This window comes from Triturus cristatus, chromosome 4_2, assembly GCF_964204655.1.
Source record: "Triturus cristatus chromosome 4_2, aTriCri1.1, whole genome shotgun sequence".
NCBI lineage: Eukaryota > Metazoa > Chordata > Amphibia > Caudata > Salamandridae > Triturus > Triturus cristatus.
Genome location: NC_140586.1, coordinates 223,243,537 through 223,265,667, shown reverse-complemented (window position 1 = coordinate 223,265,667; position 22,131 = coordinate 223,243,537). Strand labels below are relative to the sequence as shown.

Genomic DNA, 22,131 nt, shown 5'->3' with positions numbered 1-22,131 from the left:
CTGTCGAAGTCAAATCTGCCTTGCTCCTCTGGGCAGACCTTTGAAATACGGGTGATGTGCGTTGGCCTCAAACCATAAGGAGAAGTTAGACCGTCTCAGAAGTAGCTTTTTTATCAATGCGGCAAAAATAAATCTTTTTTTGCGGATAAGTTTTTACTTTGTAGTTACAGTGACCAGCCACTATCGATGTTGAGGCGTTACGCTTGTAATCCATATTAGCACGATTATTCTTGATTTAAAAGTTACTGTTTGCTCGGCACTGCACATATATGGTCAGTGTAAACCAGAACTGGGCAGAGAAGAGCGAAATAAACAATAGTGCTCGCGTTCGACGATAAACTTACCACACTGATGTGAAAGGCACTAATTGTGTTTTTACGTTGTGCACGTTTCATGGCCATTAGACCAGGTTGGCTGAGGGCTGTGACGGTCCTCCCCGACCTGACGAGAATGGGGAACCGCACGAGGGTGGAAGGGCGACCCCCTCAGATGCAAAAGCAGGAGGTCGGTTCACAATCGCTGCCACCATACTGGTACGTGTAACTGCCGGTCCTGGCGGGAAGGAAACCCGGGCTTATCAGAGCTTGGAAGAACCGGGAGTGCTGGGGTCGGCATTCTGTGGGGAGAGCCCGGGGGAAGACACGGCAGGAAAATCTCATAAGTCGAAGTATCCTGGCCCTGACAACTCATGGGTGTTTAAAGGCCACACAAAGGAATAAGGTGTAACTCCTCCCCCAGACACAGAGCCATGAACACCGCCGCCTTTCTCCGAGGTCAAGCAGAAATGCCTCGGAGAAACGCAGCGGCGTTTTCGGATTCGGGGACGTGTTTTTCTTTCTCTCCTCTTGCCATTGGCTGGAATGTTTACATTCCAGAGGAAAGAAAGAAAGTAAAAAACACGCCCCCGAATCCGAAAAAGATAGGGCTTCTTTGGAGAGACAAAGCTCTTCTCCAATGGCTGACCAGCATTTAAGAGGCCAGCAAATGGAGAAGAGGGAAGAAGAGGGGCGGGTTAAAGCCCCACTTCTAAAACGTTAAATCTCGCGAGCGAGACTGCGCAAACGCAGCCTTCGCTAGCCGAGACCTAAAAACGGTTTTGGATACACATTTCGCCTGCACACCGCTTGTCCCTACTACTGTTTTTCAGAAAGATGCTCACTCTTCTGGGCCAACTGAAAAAACCCAAATCTCTTCATACAATTCCACAATTTTGGGGAGCACTATATATTTTTTTCTTGCACCAAGAGTCCAGAATGAATCAAAAATAATTCAATGATTATGTCCGCATTTTGCTTGAACATAAGCGGAATATAATCATTGATTTATTTTGGATTAATTCTGGACTCTTGGTGCAAGAAATAAATATATAGTGCTCCTCAAAATTGTGGAATTAAATGTGAACAATGCAAACATTCAAAAGCGATACGGAATAGGAGCACATTTATATTTCTAGAAGCAGGAAAGAAAGAGGAAGTGAACGAAAGGATGTCTGCCTATATGGGTCAGTCCTAGCTGTGATTGGTTGAACTTTGTAGTCCTTTCCCATTGCATTCTGGGAAAAGTAGTTTAATAAAGATAACGTCTGCTGGAAGTAACAAAAAGAATCAAACTGAGCATAATCCTCGCCGACGGTCCTGACATAGAATCCATGTTTTGGAGAACTGTTTTAAAAATGTTCGACCCTGGTTTAATCAGCTAGCTTAAAGAGAGTTCATAAGGAAATACTGGACATTCTAAAAGCTAATCCTCAAAAAGACTAGCATCTGCACCTTTAGTAGCACTGTTTCACTTCTAAATGGCATGCTGCTGTCACTCCTGTGATGGATGCCTTCATATTAAAAAAGATAAAAATGCAAATTTCATATTCTTCATTTCAAACATTCAGTGGATACAAAGTATTTTCTGTGTCGATGAAAATAACTTTTCCGCCTGTGTACCCGTCTGTTCCAGGGAGCTGGGCTGTAACTGTGAAGAAAGAAAAAGAGAAATAACCAAAGTGGGATTGACTAAAAGGAAAAAGGGGCTAACCATTTAAACTTAAATAATATACATATTGTTGACAGCTAGTGACTTATTTTGGTAGTTCTCTGTGCCCCTTTCTCTAGAGTGGTGGAAACTCTGTTGGGTAAGTGTGGTACAAGAATGCTGTTGTCAGAATATGATCAAACAAAAATACTGTGTCCTAAGTATCGTTTACAAAAACATTTGACGTCCATGAGTCAATAAAAAAATAAACAAACTCAGTAAGATGATATTTTAGTTAACAATAATTAGGACACAACGTTTATGTCCCATTTTGTAAATGATATTGTGACTTAGAAACATCTGGAAAACATATTTTGCATAGAAAAATATGTACTTGCAGGTACACCCTGTTCCTTTCTTTAACCCACAAATGTTCCCAGTGCGGAGATCCATAGAAACGACACTTGTAGATCAGCCTGTACATTTATAAGGTATTATTTTCTGACTCCGGAATCTATTCTCAGGGGGTTATTGTCAATGCGAAATTTATATCGAAGTTCATTTCAAAACTTTGTGCTATATGCACATGGCTCTGTTGAACATGGGCCCATTCTACCTCAGATCGCTGGTAGGTACCCTACTGTCAAGCTGTCCCCTTCGATCAAGCAATTGCATCCTTTCTACAGTCCCTAGATCTAGGAGAGCCTGACAGAGTGGCCAGTCGTCTTCCTATCTGGGTGCCCAATTATGAAATTCATTACCTGCCTCTATGTGATCCTGTAAGTCCTTTGATGTTTTTCGAAAACTTTTAAAGGCCTGGCTTTTCTCTCTGTTTTATATATTTTTCTTTTGCTCTACCTGAATTTGCCTAGCTGCTTGGAAACACTGTTAAGGTGCTTTATAAAACTATATCAAATAATAATATCACTAGAAGGCTTTCATTTTCTAGATCACTTCTTTATTTATACTCTCTTGTTTCTCAGCTTGCCGCATCAAGATGAGGAATGAACATACTATTATGATCAGTCTTCATGAATGTCAGTAAAGATTCCATGATACTGAAGGAAAAGTTTCTTACTTTTATTCCTTACTCACTATCATCACTGAGTTAATGAATAAAACACCTCATTGCCCTGCCTCGGATGCCTAGAAAATGAACTGAGAGAATATCTTTATATTATGATCATTATGGCTTATCAAAGATCCAAAGTTAATCTGTTTGATCTGTGCCCACTTAGATTGCAGTTTCATTCTGGGGACGTAAATGCAGTTTTCTTTTTCTCCCCTTAAGGCTTCACTAACTATTTTCCGTCTTACTTCATTTTCAATGTAATTTCTGAAGCAAGTGAAATCACTGCTGATGATGAAGTGCCAATATTGAGAAAGAAAATGCTCTAATGGAACTAGTCTCGGCAGGTGTTGAGGCAAAGTGGTGGGGTGGAAGGAGGGACAAAACAAAAAATAAAATTTTAAAAAACGTACCTGAATCCCGCCGAATCACTGCTTTTCTAGCTGCACTGCAAGCACAGGCTCCCAGGCTGCCCAGCGGCCAATCCTGACGTTGCTCTCACAGCATGCGAACTGCGTCAGGATTGGCCTGGGCACCCTCGTTTGCACTCCAAGGGAGACTGGAATCCTGTGCCTACTCACTCCAACCAGGCATCGGAGCTCAGATTGGTGAGCACTTCAGTGCGCATGGCAGTTTGGCCGGCCAAACCGTCATGAGCACTAAGAACAGTGCACCTACCACTCCCCCTGTGCCTGTTATCCCCTGGCCCCGCCCCAAGACAACATGCAATGGAGAAAAATAAAACGATAATAAACTTGCTTTATTATTGTTTTATTTTTCAAGTTTTGCAGCTGCCACTTCCCATGTTTGCAGCTGCCGCTCCCCATAGCGGAGGAGCCACCGCTAAAAATAATTATTAAAAAAAAGGTTTTCTTTTTCAAAAGTGTTCACCGCTTATGCTCACATGGGACGGTATTCAATGTTCATGAATATCAGTTAAGTCATGCTGAGGAGAGGTATCTCTCTTTTTAAAAAATGATCCGGAATCCCAAACATAGGCAGAGATATTCTGGTGTGTATTAATATTAATAAAAATCGCATAAAAAGAATCGCAAACTATGTAACGAACTATGAGGAGCCAACAAAAAAGCCTGCGGATGTGGAGTCCATGAGCACATAGGGGGGCTTGTCCGTTGCAGTGCATGTCTGCCAAGGTTCCCTCTTGAAATTCTTGTTTCTGTTTTACAAACAGTGTTTTAGTATGCTTTCTACCATTAGAAGTGGACGAGCCAATAAAACTCTCCAGCCAGTCTCGAGCCTGAAGCCTGGCTTTAGCTCAGTTCCAGGTCCTGTTGAAACCTTGAGCCCATAAAAAGGCGAGCTTTCAGGTGGGTTCTGCCTGCCACTGTCCCTATACTAAGTATGTGGTGCTACGGCCAGAGCAGCCAATTTTGGAACTGGGGAACCAGGTTAGAGTATCAGCGTCAGCTCAACATCCTGTGATTCTTGGGAAGTTTCTGGACACAAGCTTAACACAGATAAGATTCCAATGTTACTTCCCCTGGTCATAATAAAAGATGGGTACCTTATCTTTCCACATAGCGGATATTGTTGAGAATGATTATGGGAAGCTTTATCAACACTCTGCTTATGTTTTTACATAATGGAACTGTCTTCACCTGGGTTTTATTGAACGCTGTAATCTTATCAAAATGACCATCCTTTAGAAGTACTGTAGGAGGCTGGCTTAGAATATGGTGCACACTTATTTAAGGGAAGCACCCTGCACTAATCCAAATAACCCTTATGGTGATTATAGTGGTCTTAAACAACCATAGAAAGCTCTCTAAGCGGTAGCTGTGGAGAGCAGCCTTCAGGCTTAATCCAGGAGTGTAAAGCAGCTTGATTTACCAGTACTAATCCTATATTTTAGTGAAAAAGAACCACATAGTGTAGTTATAAAAAATATATATTTAATATAAAAACTCACTAACACATTGTGATATCTACTCCCCGGAGATATAATCACAAGACACACAATGCTTCAGTAATAGAACACGTAAGTAGCACAGATACACAGTGTTCTCCAGGGGGAGACCAAACCATATACTTATAAAGTGGAATGCGAACCACGACCTAACCTGAGAATGGACCCAGAAGACTTAGAAGAGCCAAGAACCCAAGGAACCACCCAAGGTAGGTACCCAGGAACCCCACGGAGGCCGTGTGCAGAGTGGGAACATAACCAGGTGCTCAATACAAGTCAAAGGGTAAGTCACGGTTGCAGTTTTCTTGAAGGACCCTTCCCGGAGGACCCAGAAGAAATCCAGTGGAAAATAGGAGGTTGGAGAATCACCCCACCCGTGGATACCCCGGGAACCAGGATACCTACACCAGGGAAGCTGGGTGCATAGGTGCGAAGTGACATCGGAAACCGCCGTAGACCACAATGAAGGACTTCAGTAAAGATGTCGCTGGCGAATAAGGTGAAAGAGTACAGTGGAACCCAAAGGTGGATTCAGGAAGAGCGGTACCTGCAAGCAGAGGGAACAGAGTCTATGCCAATCTGGAGTGACCAGGAGGCACGGAAGACGAATGCCCACCGATGTCGGAAGGTGCAGGAAAGTAGACGGTAACCTTGGTGCTGCAGCTGTGCGGAGCCGTTCACAAGCTGTCCCACGTCATATGTCTAGAGCCAGGGGGTCTGTGTCCGGTGGGAGCACCAATAAGCCTTGGCAGCGGCAACAAACATGGCAGACGAAAAAGGTGCAGTGTCAGGACCAGCAAGGTCCAAGGGACTCACCACAAGCAGGTAAGTCCAAGTAGGCCGCAAGCAAACAGGGGAGCCCACTGGAGCCAAAGAAGACCCTCAAGAGGACCTACAGGCTGGAGGGACAGGAGTTGCAAGAGGACCTGGAGCAACTCACCAAGGATGCAGGCCCACGGTGCAGAGGGTGCAGTGAGGACAAAGATCTTGGTAGCAAGAGATGCTGGCGGCTGGAGCTTCTTGGAGCCCAAGATCTCTGAGGAGAGTCAACAAGTCTTGGCAACGGCAAGTCGATGCGGTGCACAGGGGTACTGCTCCAGAGGTTCCGACGAGGGATACTGGCTTCAATCTTGCTGTGAAGACAGTGCAGGCCTCAAGGGAGTTGCAGAACCACCACCAGTGTTGCTGAACCTTTCTGAGTCCGTGGGAGCTCAGGAACAACAGACCAGTCAGCTTGGTTGCGGTGCCTGCAGATGCAGGGGAGTGACTCCTTCACTCCCAGGGAGATTCCTTCGGGTGACTTGGATGCCCACAGGCCTGGAGAATAACCTGTATGGAGCACAGGCACAGACGACATAGAAGACTGGCAGGACGATGAGACCAGGAGCAGCAAGAGTCTTCCCAGATGCAGGCTTTGTTCCCAAAGCGAAGTCCAAAGTGCTGAGACACTTAAAGATGAAGTGCTTTCAGATCTGAATCTTGTCCCTTGATGAATCTGAAGACCCACCTACAGGTAAGCCCTTAACTACCCTCTGGAAAGGGTTGGGATGATTCGGGGTCCCTCCCAAAAGAGGGGCTGGACAGAGGGGAGGATACTCCCATGTCCTTTGTCCAGTTTCGCACCAGAGCGTGAGCCAACGGCTCCCAGAATTGGTTACAACTAGAGTATGCAAGGAGGACACCAAATGTGCCCTTCAAAGCGGTCTGGTGGCGCTGGCAAGTGCGTCCACTCCAGCACAAGTCCTGTCTGGGAGTTGGTGCTGCAATCCTGATGATGATATTCACTAACAAATGATTTCGGATGGAGCTCCTGACCAGTACCTGTTGTACTAATATCCATTTCCTTCTTTTGCTGCGGTATGCCCCTTACTGGCTGTGTTAAATTATGTGCAGTCTGTTGGAATAGTATAATAACGCAATCATTTATAAAATACAGAAGCTTTTGGGACATGCCTAATGCCTAAGACTCCCAATGACAATTGTGGCTTTTATTAAATGCTTCACATAAATACCACAGTCTCCAGAAATCTACTCAGTAGTCAATGCTGATTTATTTTTCTTTGACAACTCCCACTTGTGATTGCTGCCTGCAGTCTGCTGAGCACATCAGCACATATGTTGCCTATTATCAGCACATGTTGCACTGTGATGTTCACCTTATACTGCAGAATCCATAGGTATAGATGTTGAGCCCCTGGGACTGGAAAAACAATGTAGTTCTCCCTGCTCCCTGATGACTACTTTTATGAGAATTGGAAGAGGGCAAAACTCTTTTTCCTAAAGCAATTGTTTGAGAGTGATGTTCTTCTCTCTTTTGAGAATTTGCAGCAGCAGTTCTTTCTACCTCATACTTGTTTTTATAGGTATTTGCAAGTATGACACTTTATGTGTAGTCTTAACAAAGATAAGATCCGGTGTTCAGATAATCCTTTATTAGAGCTGGTAACAAAAGCCCCAGTAAAGAGAAATATTGGTCTGGTCTGGTTAATAAGCCAATCAATTAGTCCTCGCGGAACCACCCTGGGGATCCGTTCCAGCGCAGGACTAATAAATGGAGGCTACTTCTCAACAAAGAGGTAACGGCAGGTGATTTGAGGCATAGTAATTTTCTGGCGCATTCAGCTTTCAACGTGTCATGCATTAAGGTCCATCATTTTAAATGCATTAATGACTTTTATTATACTCCGTACCACCTTTATTTTACGAAACTTTGATTCTATCTTTTCTTCCTATGTGTGTTTATCAAAGAATTAAAAACATGGTATATTTCTATTGATGCAAAAGCAGATTACTGATGCATTGGTTAGTCTTGCTTTTCTTCAAGGCTGCATTGGCTTGTGGAAAAATAATATATATGTATATAGAGCTATATATATATGTATATATGATTTTATATATATGTTTAATGTACTCTGGGGTCCCCACGCATGGGCAGGAATATTCAGTGCTTATGACTTTGATGAGGATCCCCTGGAAGAGAAGATCCTATTGTTCTACCTTCCCCTGGTCGAGCTTAGCTCAGCAGCAGGAGGGGAGAATCGTGTCTGTGGTCGGCAGCAGCCATAGCTTGCTGTTAGACTCTGCAAGTGTGGTACCGGGAGCACTGAGGGCTTCCTGGAGGAGCCCCACAGTGCATGGAATCATACCTCCAACACCGTTTACAGTGTTAGGGTATGATTCCAACATGTTTAATACTAAACATGTCAGGGTTTGTTACAGCCAATTTAGAGTTAGCCATCGCGTAATGATGCATGGCCACTCTATGTATCGAAATGGCTGATGCACTTATAACGCCTGGAGAATGGACTCCAGGGTTGTAGGGGTGCTGGAGACAAGTGTGGCGAGGACATTGAGCAGGCTCAAAAAAACTGTCCTAATGAAGGAGGTATAATAGGCTTCTCCTAACATCTGGAAATATGTTTTGTTGCTGGCATTGATGTTTGTCACTTAGAGTGAGCAGCTTGCACTTGTAGGAAGCATTTGCAGTAATTAGATACCACATTTGCTGTAATCAGATACCATTACACAAAAATCTTTAACCAGGCACAATTAAACCAGAATAATCTGTTTCTGCTGACCCTGGGTGGGTTGTTTAGAAGGTCCCAGACTATATTGTCATCCATCATCATCGTCCTCATGTTGCACAAAAGCGTGATAAGTGTGTTTACCATTACCAGGAGTGAAGACTTCTTGTTCATATTCTTCATCCACTTTATCAGACACATGATATTGTGCGTTCAAAAGAGTTGGGCTGTAAGCAGGTCCAAACAAACATTCCTCATCCAATTCTTCTGCAGTGAGTAATTGTCTCGTGGGTACTGGAATACTTCGCTAGGGTAACTTTGCTGTGGCATTAAAGTGCCCAAAATGTATTCACTGAAATTATAATTATGGCATATTCTTTTGTAGTTGTGATCGCCTTTGTTGACAGTGTCATTGTTGTAAATGTTGTGCTTGATTTAGCTATACATTGACGTTCCGATTAGTCAGTCTTGTTGAGTATGTTCCCGTCGATGAAGTTTCCTTTGACGGCATATGCATTATCTCCGTTGTGGACTTTTCATCATGGGTACTGCTTTCGACAATATCTTCGTCGACCTCATAGATGGTGTGGTCATTAATTCTGTTGTTGACAGGATTCTTGTCGATGGAGAACGCGTCTTGGTCAACTAAGACTTATTCATAGACGTGTCATCAGCACAGTTTTCATCTATATTGATTTTGAAAGAGATAATGTTTGAGATTTAGTTATTGGTGAAGATGAGGGATGCTTCAAAGGTTCAGCACTTAACTTCTTTCTATTAGGATTTGCAGGAGCTGATGATACTCTTGGGAGAATTGTTTATCAGGTTTTTGTCACACTTATGACCTGACTCTGAAGAAGTAATGTCCTTCTTTGATTTTTTATGGGCTTTTCTGTGAGGTTCTCCCTCAAATTGTTCCCTTGAAGGAAGCCCAGAATGTGAATGCTCTCTTTTAAGGAATTTTGAGGAGGTACACCTTCTTCACCTGAGTGAGATTCTTTGGATTTTGACTTTTGCAGCCAAAGTAAAACCCTTGCCTCTCTGTCCGTTAGTGTTTTTGTGGAAAATGTTCTACATATCTTGCATGCCTTGGCTTTGTGGGCCAAATACAGACAATATATACAATCATTTCCTGTGGGTCGTCAGAATGAAATCTCTTTTTTCACATTTCCCACATGGCTCAAAAAAGCTTTTCTTGTTAGTTTCAGACAAAATCAGATTTTTAGATATACGTAACTCCTTTTAATATGGTAAACAAATGGTCACTTATCGGACTGCTCACGCCGTGCTCATTGGGACTCTCTTCATACACCACACGCGGTAGAAATCTGAACTTGCAAGGCTGGCTGAGGGGTGAGAATGCTGTGCTTTGCTCGGACTGGCTGATTTTGAGTGTTTTATGAAGAGGTGGATAAGTTACTGTTGTGACAATGTTAAAATCATCTATGTGTATGTTTAACATTGTACTGCTCACTATATATACTCTGAGCCGCCCAGTTTGATGGCAGGAATGATTCAAGCATGTGAATCAATGAAAGATCCCATACTGCAGAACTCAAAGAGCACTCAGGCATGCCAACAAATCAATGTCCACTCAAATACTTGCTATGATATGAAAAAGAAGTAATTTATTTCTAACTCAACACATTCAAAGAAATAATGGCATTCGTAAGCAACAACACAATCTCCTTGAGGTCGGGGTTCTGGTGTATATCTGGCAATGTGGTTGGGGTTATTCCCCGTTCACAGGTGGCTACATCCAGGGAATGCTCACTAGTAGGCCTTACTCAAGAGCACCCTTTGACTCTTAGGGAATAGTCAAAAGTGTCTTTGGTGCCGTAGTACCTTCAGCATAGAGTCTCCCAGGGCCCAACAGGCCAGTTTCAAAACGCACTCGCTCTAGCAGCATAGAAGCGTTCACCGTTTCAGCTGTTGCCCTGATCGCGGGCATATGCAAGCTCTGATCCTGTTTGGAGAAGTCGGACGGCTTGTGGTACATGTGGCAGCAGGCACAGGCTCTCTTTTGAGCGCTGCAAACACAATAAGATGATGGACAGAGAGCTGAAACTTTTCAGACACTCACCCACAGTCACTATTAGATCTGGGATAAATCCATCATTGTCATTTTACTCACTTTGCCACCCCAGTTCAGATGCAGTGATATGCAAATTAGCCTTGACCCGGTTCCTTATGGGAACAGTCCAGCCTGAACTGCCAAGCCAGGTCTTCCCTGGACCGAAAACAAGCATCCTGGGACCGGTTTCGGGGTAACACCCCTCATCAGCAAGGATAGCTTGAATCCAGTGGGAAAGAGAGCAAGGGGCCCACGTCCTGAGCACCACTGCCAGCCTCAGCAGCCATTGGAGGTGCTCCCAGCTTCTATTGGCACAATAAATTCAGTTTTTCCCACTAACTGCTCCTGATCAGATCCCAGTGACGAAGCAAAGTCTTCTTGGCATCCTCTGGAGTCCACAGGGTCATTCAGGGGCCAGGCCTTGATGTACAATTTCGACCAGCAGTTCGCAGCTTCAATTTTTCCAGGAGATGGCCCGAACTTAGCAAACCTCAGTACCAACAGCCCCTCCTGGCATACAGGGTTACCACAGTTCTAGCTAACAAGGCATAGATCGCTCATGTACAATCACCAATACCACAGTGGCTTATATTTTCCCAGGTGATGGCCTTAACTTGGCAAACCTCAGTATCAACAGCCCCTCCTGGCATACAGGGTTACCGCAGTTCTAGCTGACAAGGCATAGCCTTCTCAAGTGCAATTACCAATGCCACAGTGGCCCCTCTGGCATACAGGGTCGACGAAACAAGACTGTACAGGCTTGGCGCTCCCTGCATGGTACTCAATGCATGCTGGTGGTTCTCTCCTGCATACAAGCATTGCCGAATCACTCCTGCACACAGGCAACGACTCAATCGGTGGACAGCCATCGCCTCACACCTTGCACTGGGAGTCCTCTCGGTAGGGTTCCCCACTGGACCTTGCTCCCTCCAGCTCTCTGCTCTTCGTCACAGGGCACACTGGTCTTGACAAGCAGGCATGCGATCATGCTCCAGGGCAGGTGGTATTGGTTTCCCAGGGTGATGTCACCTCACCCGGCTAGGAGGCTAGAAGGCCATGGCCCCCAGTCCTGATCACAGGCAGAAGTCTTGCAGAGTTTCCTCTTCTCACACAGCCCATCTGGCTGCTTGGCAGATGCCACATTTTACGGTCTTAACCTCCCCTTCTTATAGTCAATTTCAAGACATCAAATGTGATTTAGAGTCTGGATCTTTGAACGTTTATGTTGGAGATCTGCTTCTTTTGAAGTGTACACTTTTTTCTCTCTTCTTCCTCTTGAAAGGATGTCTGGCACAGCATTAGAGACTCAAAAGCTGATAGTCCCACAACACCGGCACATGGAAGTGACTAGAGTTCACACCTGGAGTGAGCCACAGTGATATGTGTAATAAAAGTTTACTTCCGGGCTCCCAAACATACTATTTATGATTCTCCTATGAGCCCTATCTCCTTCCTGAGATGTGTCCAGGACTCTTCCTTCTGCTCTATCACTGAATCGAAGTGTGTCCCACCCATCTAATATGAATTCAGCGATACACAAATCTGCCTGTGAGGATTCCTCTAACTCCTCACATGTTCACCAGGCAGGACTGGGTTTCCCAAAATGGAACCCAGGGTCCTCCATATAATGTAACATTGCAGACAGACTTGCACTCAGCGTATGGACAAAGGATAGCAAGTTACTCAGTACTGTTACCGCCTTGCACTGTGCCCTCACAGACACACATGCATTCAGCACACACCTTTGCTTTGTGCACTATTCAGTACTGTAGCCTTTCTGTATTTTGTCATAGTGTGCTATTTGCAAACACAGATATTGCCAGCACACACACTCACAATGCGTGGGCTGCACAACACTTCACCCTTCATGTATTGTACTTCTCGCAAGCATCCATACACCCAGAACATACTTTCATTATTTACACACTGCACAGCATGACATATCTTGAATAATGTATTCCTCGCAGGCATACATACACTTAGTACATGCACTAAGAAAACAAGTTACTTACCTTCTGTAATGCTATATCTGTAATGCTATATCTGGTAGAGGCTCTATCTAGCTGCAGATTCTTTAACTTAGAATATTCCAGAGATGTTAGACTGGATCCCAAAATTCGATTGCAATCTCTTTGCGCATGGATAGGTGGCATTGCTCAGCTCTGCGTGGCACCGTTGCCATCATCCATGCCTGAATTGAAGTGCACGGTGCCTATACAGGTGCCACCCCAGCGCACTGACCTCAGTTCTTGACTGTTTTTTCCACACCAGAAACACTGAGTCAAGTTGAGGAGGAATGACCAATGTGTCAAAAGTAAGGTCCTGAACAATCTCTTGTATATGAGAAAGACAGTTCACAGAACAGGAAGGATTGGAAGGTCAGTAAGGAATTTACGGCTAGGTAGCGTCTGTACCAGATAAGGCGTTACCAATGGAAATAACTTGTTCATCTTCATCTGATGGAGACTTCTAGTTGCAGATTCTTTACCCTAGAATAGATACCAAAGTGATCTCTTCCTAGAAGAAGTGGGTCTGCGAATTGTATAAAACTAAAAAGCCCCGGTGTTCCGCAAAATAGCCATATTGCCGGAGCTAAAAGTGGCGGCAGTAGCGTTTGGTGAACGTGTGCAGTGGTGTCCATGTACCTGCGTGACAGATGTCCAGGACGGGGACTCCTCTAGCCAACGCAGTGGCTGCAGCTTTAGCTCTGAAAGAACGAGCTCTTAAGACCTCAGGGGGCTGTTTTTGGCCATTGCGTAGCAGATCATAATGCAGAGAATGACTTTAGGAAAGAGCCCCTTTTTGACATGGTCACCCCCACCTTTTGCCCACTGTCACTGAAGTTCCTGACTGGATGTACACTGGGTTCCTGCTAAACAGCGCTGGTGTCAGTGCACTTTCCCTAAAAACTGCAATGTGCTCAATTGCACCCCAATTGGCAAGGACTTTAGCACCCCTGTAAGTCCCTGCTTACTAAAGAGGGTACTAATGCACGGTAGCAGCATGTATTATGCCACCCAAAGGAACCCAAATAAAAACTGCATGCAGACTGCCAGTGCAGGATGCATGAAAGGGAGCAAGCCCTTCTGAAAATATGACATTGCACCCTCCCTGTCTGCAATGCCCAGGTACACTGCATGTCTTATATGTAAGTCACCCCTACAGAAGGCCTTAGAGCCTTAAGGCAGGGTGCATTATATTACATGTAAGAGCACATCTGCACGAGCAGATATGACCTTGTGATGTCTGGTTCCATTACTAAGAGCTTAACCGTGGCGCAAATTCCGCAGCGATGCGGCGGTTTAATTAAGTGGGCGGGGACGCATCAGCCAACGGACGTGCGCAGCACTACGGCGGTAGTGCTCACGACGGCCGTTGGCCAACAGAAGCAGCAAAGGGGCTAAGACATTGCAAGTGATCAGGAAACCATCTTAAGTATATTTAATGGGCATTGGTCATTATGAGTTACCCAGCTACATAATGGCTTCACTGAAAATAAAGGTGTTTGATACAAAACATCTCATTTCAATAAATATATCGTGATGCCAGTATCAGACTTACGTGACATGCACCCAGAGAGCACAGTAGAGGTACCCCTGAAAACCTACTATTCCTCTAGTGTGTTGGCTGACTGGTATCGCTCAGCCTGCCACCACAGACAAGTTTCTGACCCCCTGTACGTGAGAGCCCACACTCTGAGGCCAGAAACAATGCCTGCTCCGTAGGTAGGTGGTAACACCCCCTCCAGCAGGATGGCTAGTGATTTAGCAGATCAAGGCCATAGGCTTCAAAGCCTCTGCCTCCTTTGATATGAAACAACAGCTTCCCCCCAGACAACTCCTTGCTCTGGGGGTCTATTTGGCACCACAGCAGTTTGGGAAATTAGATAGCCAGTACGCTGTTGCACTTTCAGGCTAGGCACACCCCTAAGGTGGGCCACATGAAGTGGACAGCTGATAAAGGGTTTCACCATCTTGCATTTGGTGAAACTAGGAGCTCTGGGTCAGGATTATGCCCACTCTCACCAGAACGTGGTCTTATAGGGGGTATAGTCACCCCAGGGGTAAGTAGCCCATTGACTACTACACTACATTCCCCTAAACAACCCTAAATTTAGTATTTGGGATTCCCCTGACACCATGGACTCAGATCTGATTACCTGGGAACAAAGGAAGGACTGAGAAGAGCCGACATCACAAGAATTGAGGACCAGCTCCAAGAACCCTGCCTGGCTGCTGTTGTCCCTCCAACAGCAAAGACCTGACTCATCCAAAATCTGTGCATCCTCCCAAACATTTGAAGGACTGTCCAGCGTTTCAACAGTGGAGGAGCCACTTCCTTGCATCTGTAGGCACCAACGGCAACTGCCCGCTACACAATGTTGTTGGCCATTGGGCCCACGGAGGGAGCAGCACGTCAGGAGGAGGTCTTTGTAGTTCTAGGAGGTCAGTCCTGTCTCTGCCACAAGTTTTGACACGCTAGACCCTCCAGGAACCCCCCTGCACCAATACCCTCGGTACCGGAGTACCTGCGTCAACCAAGGCTTGTTTGTGTCCAGTATGGACACCAGTGCCATGGAAAACGGACCTGTACGTCAATGGACTTCAAGGCCAATGAGACCCAAGATAAGAGAGGCCCAGGTGTCCTGTTTTCCCCTCCGCTGCAAAACCGAATACAACCATGAGAGCCTAATATGCCAGTGGCTAGCCGGCCAAATGCCTCTGCACCGAGCGCACCGGCCCGGGTCTACAGAAACCGTCTGTGTACCCCTGCTCCAGAGACCCTCAAGAGCCGAGCCCCCCTTTGGGTTCTACTGGACTTGTCCCAAAGTCCCCCATTGCAACCTTTTTGTTTCAACTACCCTTCCATTAATTTGACGTTTAGCGCTCGAGGCTGCCAACGCGACCAGCACCTCTGCATCTGGATGCCCCAGGACAGATAAAACCAAACTGCTGGTTGTTATTTGCACCTTGGTCCCTAAGCACCTTAGGTTCCAAAAGAAACCTTCCACAACCGCTCGCAAGTATATGTATGCAGTGTATGTTTCTCACATAAGATAACACTACCGCGTTTGAGGCTCATACCTCAAAAACTGTTATTTGTGCATTTTACTGGTTTACTGTAACATCTATACTTCCGTGAGTACTAACCTGAGTCCCATGATCTGGGTGTCTAAAATTATATAAAAATTGATGTTATTTTTCTACATTGGTCGTGAATTTCTTCTTTAGTGTGCGTTTCATTTATTCCCGCTCTGTTTGCAATAAATGCTTAACACTCCCCTCTCATAAGTCTAAGCTTCTTGATCACACAAGCACAAATAGAGCACTTGGGATTATTAAAGTAAGCCCCTGTAAACCAATGAGGGTCGTCTAGCATTTTTGCGTGGTGTACCCCTACATTGGTACACTACTCAAAAATCCAGCTTCCTAAAATGACCCATCGAGAGATGGTTCTCTTCTGAATTGCCTTCCCTTTCTTTGCCGCAGCAAATCTAACAAAAAGTTGATTGTCCATCCAGAATTCTTCGGTAAAATCAATGTAGAACGATAAGGCTCTTTTTGGATCCAAACGGTAGAGTATCTTTTCTTTAGTAGGATGAGGAGTGGGAAAAGGATAGGCAGGGTGATGTTCTGCTCAATGTGTAAAGGTGTGACTACCTTTGGCAAAAAGGAAGCTCAGGTTCTAAGAACCAGCTTGTCTGAGAAGATTGAAGTGTATGGAGGGTTAACTAAAAGCGCCTTCAATTCGCTCCTGGCAGATGTTATCACCACTAGGAAGACTGTTTTGAGAGTTAAGCTCAAAAGGGGAACACATGAGGAAGGTGAGAATAAATTGAAATCCCACTGGGCATAATGAAGGACATAGGAGGAAACATATGCTGTAAACCTTAAAGGAATCAAGTCACAACAGGTGACCTAAACAGGGAAGGTTGGTCAGGCAACCGCAAAAAGCCAGAAGTGGCAGAAAGATATCCCTTAACGGTGCCCAAACTGAAGCCTTGCCGGGCAAGGCATGCATAAGCAAACAAGAGCACTGCAGACAAGGGTGCACACAGAGGATGAACAGACTTAGATGCACACCAAATTACAAACTTGTCCCATCGGCAGGCGTAAGTTGTTTTAATGGAGGGACACCTGGCTGCCAGAATAACATCACACACTTCAGAAGGAAGATCACACACCCTCATCTGTCTTCATTTCATCTCCATGCACGAAGGGGAAGATTGTGCAGGTTTGGGTGCAGGGGGGAACAACCTTTACAACGCAACTTTTACAACGCACTACCTTTACAACGCATTTTTTACAACGCATAATCCATTACAACGCATGACATTACAACGCATGACACTACAACACATTTTTTAAAACTACCTTTACAACGCATTCCATTACAACGCATACTACCATTACAACGCATACCATTACAACGCATAATATTACACTACACTATCCAACACTTACCCTACTGTTGCACCCCCTGGAGTTAGAATAGTAATTTTTACCCCTATACTATCCAACACTTACCCTACTGTTGCACCCCCTGGAGTTAGAATAGTAATTTTTACCCCTATACTATCCAACACTTACCCTACTGTTGCACCCCCTGGAGTTAGAATAGTAATTTTTACCCCTATTCTATCCAACACTTACCCTACTGTTGCACCCCCTGGAGTTAGAATAGTAATTTTTACCCCTATACTATCCAACACTTACCCTACTGTTGCACCCCCTGGAGTTAGAATAGTAATTTTTACCCCTATACTATCCAACACTTACCCTACTGTTGCACCCCCTGGAGTTAGAATAGTAATTTTTACCCCTATACTATCCAACACTTACCCTACTGTTGCACCCCCTGGAGTTAGAATAGTAATTTTTACCCCTATACTATCCAACACTTACCCTACTGTTGCACCCCCTGGAGTTAGAATAGTAATTTTTACCCCTATACTATCCAACACTTACCCTACTGTTGCACCCCCTGGAGTTAGAAAAGTAACTTTTACCCCTATACTATCTAATACTTACCTTAAATGCAATTTAATATTATGCGTTGTAATGGTATGCGTTGTAAAGGTATTATGCGTTGTAATGGAAATGCGTTGTAAAGGTAGTTTTTAAAAATGCGTTGTAGTGTCATGCGTTGTAATGTCATGCGTTGTAATGGATTATGCGTTGTAAAAAATGCGTTGTAAGTGCATGCGTTGTAAAAGTGTGCGTTGTAACATCATACATCCGGTGCAGGACACTGCCCTGCTATTGCGACAGGAGATCCTCCCGTAGAGGCAGCTTGATTGGAGGACAGATGCTCATGCTTAGGAGTTTGGGATGCCATTCTTTCTATGCCCAATCCAGAGCCACAAGAATGAATTGGGCCCTGCTGTTCTTGATTTTCTTGAAAACTCTGGGCAGAAGTGGTATCAGTGGAAAGTTGATAGAAGTCCTGAGCTCCACTCGAGATGAAATATGAGAGCTGCCTTGGAATCTCCAGTGCATCAAGTGCTGACATTACGTGTTCTCAGCAGTGGCGAACAGATTTAACCCAAGGGTCTCCCCAATCTTGGAAGAAACCTTGCACAATCTCTGGATGGAGATGCCATTCGTGAGCCGCAAGGCATCGTTGGCTGAGTTCAACTACTCTGGGGTTCAGAGAGCCTGTCTGGTGTTGAACCATCAGAAATATGCTCTGATGTTCCAGTCACATTCAGAGACGCAGGGCCTTTTGACATAGGGTCTATGACCACACCCCACTCTGCTTGTTGCAATACCAAATGGCAATGGTGTTGTCCATGAACACCTGTACTAGCTTTCTCTTAATGGAAGGGAGAAAAGCTTTCAATGCCAGTCAGATTGCTCTCAGCTCCAACAGGTTGATGTGGAGTTGAGATTTCCCTGGAGTACCCTGATTTCCGCCAGATGGATGTCCCAACCTGGGAGTGATATGTCTGTCATCACTATGAGCTCTGGATGGAGAGAGAGAGGTCTGCCGCTGACACAATCGCAGCCCGTGAGACAGCACTGCAGGTGTCTTGCAGTTCCCTCCGAGATCTGAACCAGGTTGGAGAGATTTTAGTAATGTTGTTCCCATTGGGTCTTCAAGTCCTACTACAGAGCCTGCATATGCCAACTGGTATGTTATACCATTAGGTTGCAGGAGATGATGAGGCTCAGCAGCCTCAGAGCAAGTCTCACCGAAATACAGCATGGAGGCTGAAACATCGGTATTATAGCCTGAAAATCCCGGACTTGCTGTTCCAGTGGTTAAACCCGAAATGGTACTATATGCAGAATGGCTCAGATGAAAGGGAGTGACTGAGAGGAAGCCAGATATGACTTCAGCACATTCATAATGAATCTCAGCGAATGCAGGAGGTCCGCTGTAATCTGGAGGTGGGAAGTGACTGCCTGTGGCCAGCCAGTTTTCAAAATCCAGTCATCAAGGTAGGGGAAGACTGATAACCTTAACCTCCGCGGATGTGCTGCAACCATCACCATCACCTTGGTGAACACACGAGGGGCGCTGGTAAGGGTAAAAGGAAGCACAGTGAACTGATAATGTTACTGGTCTACCATGAACCACAAGTAACGCCAGAGGGTATGCAAGTCGGGAATGTAGATATATGCGTCTTGCAAGTCCAGCGCTACTATCCAGTCCCCAGAGTGGAAGGCAAATAAGACACGAGCCAGGGTGAGCTTTTTGAATTTTTCCTTTGTCAGGAAGAAATTGAGATGGTGCAGTTCTAGGATAGGACGGAGTCCTCTATCGTTCATTGGCACCAGAAAGTGGCGGAAAGAGCAACCATGGCCTATTTCTGATGCTGGCACCCTTTCAATGGCTCCTTTGGGCAGAAGGGCCAATACTTCCTGTTGCAAGAGCAAATGTAAATTAGGGTTCCGCGTAGCATGGTCCTGGGGTTGGTTGGGATCTGGAAGTGGAGGTGTTCTGTGTCGGAGAGGGGGTTGCTCGTGCTGGATGTGGAAAGTCAGAGGGGGTCTTGTGTGCGATGGCGAGTTATCCTCCTGGGCGGTGGGGGTGGTGTTTTCTCTGGACCTTGTAGCTGTCGGGGATGGCGGTAGCGATGTCAGAACCAGAGGTGGCGTTGGTCCAGGTATCCGTGAAGAAGGTGACGTCGGGCGAGAGGGTGTCGATCAGGTCCCAGATTTCTACGGCGTGTCGGTGCAGGGAGCGTACGTTGAGTACGCAGGTCAGGGTGTTGGTGGTGTGTGCGTCGGACAGGCCTTCGGTGGTGGTGGGGGCATCGTTGACGGTGAAGGATCTGTGGCAGGCCCTGCACGAGAACTCTCCCTGGGTGGTGTTTGGAGCGGTTCTTACACAGCCAGTGTGTCTGCCAGGGTTGAGTGCATTGAGGGTGGTAGAGTTGTAGCGGTGGAGCCTAGGAGAGGCAGGGTTCCAGGCACTGGTCGCGGACAGGCACAGACGGGCTTGCCTTAGGCACATCAGCGGCGCGCTCGCTGCACGCGTCTGCTGCGCAACCGCGCAGCGGTCTGCATTATATAGGGGAAGAGAGGGAGGCTCAGCTGGGAGGCAGGAAAACAGGAGCGGGTAGAGGGGCGTGGCCGGGGCAGCAGTGGCGGGAACGGGGGAAGCGCGAGGGGGCAGGCACAGATGAGGAGGGAAATCAGTGAAATGAACAATAAAACATAATAAAAAACGAGGACAGATGCTGAAGATTGGCGGAACACAGATTAGCAAAACCAAAAAGTAAACACAATTAGACCAAGATCACAAAACCTCGGAGACAGCAGCCTCGAACACCCAGGGCCGGGGGCTCCGCAGGCAGCTATGAAGAGCAGGAGCTGTGGGGAAAGTGCAGGCCTATGACCGAAGTCAAGGTCTTACGAGTGCTCCCCCGCAGCGGTCTGCATTATATAGGGGAGGGGAGGGAGGCTCAGCTGGGAGGCGGGAAAACGGGTGCAGTTAGAGGGGTGGGGCCGGGGCAGCAGTGGTGGGAACGGGGGAAGCACGAGGGGGCAGGCACAGATGAGGAGGGAAATCAGTGAAATTAACAATAAAACACAATAAAAAACGAAGACAGATGCTGTCCAGGCAGTAGTGTTTTGTGAATGTATGGACTGACTTCTGGGTAGCAGCCTTACAGATCTCTGAAATGGGTATATTCCAAAGTAAAGCTGCAGTAGCAGCTTTTCCTCTTGTAGAGTGAGCCCTAGGCTTACTAACAAGAGTCTTGTTGGCTTTCTGGTAGAAAAGCAGAATACATGAAACAATCCATCGGGAGATGGACTGTTTGGAGGTAGCTAGACCTGTACGAGCCACAGTTTACAAATAACTGATCTGATCTTCTAATAACCTTGGTTTTGTCAAAATAAAACTTCAAAACCCTCCTGACATCTTTGTAATGAAGCGACCTCTCACCAGGGGAAAAAAAGTAGGTAGAGAAATAGTTTGATTCACGTGGAAATCCGAAATGACTTTAGGGAGGAATTTTGGATGCGTCCTCATAACCTCCTTAGAGGAATGGAAGACAGTGTATGGTTCTTGGCAACAAAGTGCCTGGAGTTCGCTAACCCTGCGGGCAGAAGTGAGAGCTACAAGGAAAGCTGTCTTCTAAGACAGATGCTGGAGAGATGCCCTATGAATGGGTTCAAAAGGCTCCTGCATCAGTCGAGAAAGAACTACATTAAGCTCCCAAGGAGGAGAAGGACGTCTGCCGGGAGGAAACACTTTCTTCAGACCTTCTAGAAAATCTCTAATGACTGTGATTTAAAAAAAGGAAGTTTGTGAAGGGCATTTCATGTAAGCAGTCAAAGATGCTAGGTGCACTTTAATAGAAGAAAATTGAAGGCCAGATTGTGCTAAATGTAGCAAGTATGTAAGGATAACATCTTCCCGGCAGGAAGTAGGATCTTCATTCTTCGATGAACACCAGATACAGAATCTCTTCCATTTATACGCATAAGAGGTGCGTGTTGATGGCATTTTAGCTTCTTTAAGTATTTCCATGCAGTCGTGAGGCAAATTCAAATGTCCATACTGCACTAACTCAGGAGCCATGCCGCCAAATTCAATGACGAGAGATTGAGGTGCACCATCTGCCCTCCGAATTTCGTGAGAAGTTCTGCCTGGCATGGAAGTCTGAGATGCGGCAGGAGAGACCGGTGGAGAAGGTCCGTGAACCACCACTGATACGGCCACTCCACAGCAATGAGGATCCTCTTGGCCCGTGACTGCGGGAGCTTGATGAGGACTGCCGGGATCAGGGGTATCTGAGGAAAGGCGTAGAGAAATCTGCCTGACCAGTTTATCCACAGGGCATTCCCCAGAGTTCCCGGTTGGTAGAAACTCGAGGCGAAGTTTTGGCATTTGCTGTTTTCTACGGAGGCGAACAAATCGACCTCTGGCGTACCCCATCTTCTGAAGATATCTCGCACCAAATCGTCGTTAAAGACCCATTCGTGGTTTTCCTGAAGGAGTCTGCTTAGAGCGTCGGCCTGAGCAGTTTGAACATCTGGGAGGTGAGTTGCTGTGAAGGTCAGATTTCTGGCTAGGAGCCATTTCCTGATGGTCTGGGCTTCCTGAGATAACGGAC

The 22,131-nt window shown here is 45.9% G+C and overlaps 1 protein-coding gene across 1 annotated transcript in view; it reads right to left on the bottom strand.

Annotated features, from left to right (window-relative positions):
• Positions 1 to 22,131, bottom strand: part of DMC1 (DNA meiotic recombinase 1) — a 703,667-nt gene that overhangs the window by 482,446 nt on the left and 199,090 nt on the right. The window contains exon 7 of the mRNA XM_085600074.1: positions 1,893 to 1,965. Within this exon, the coding sequence (XP_085456200.1) occupies positions 1,893 to 1,965 (73 nt within the window). The remainder of the gene's footprint in view (positions 1 to 1,892; positions 1,966 to 22,131) is intronic.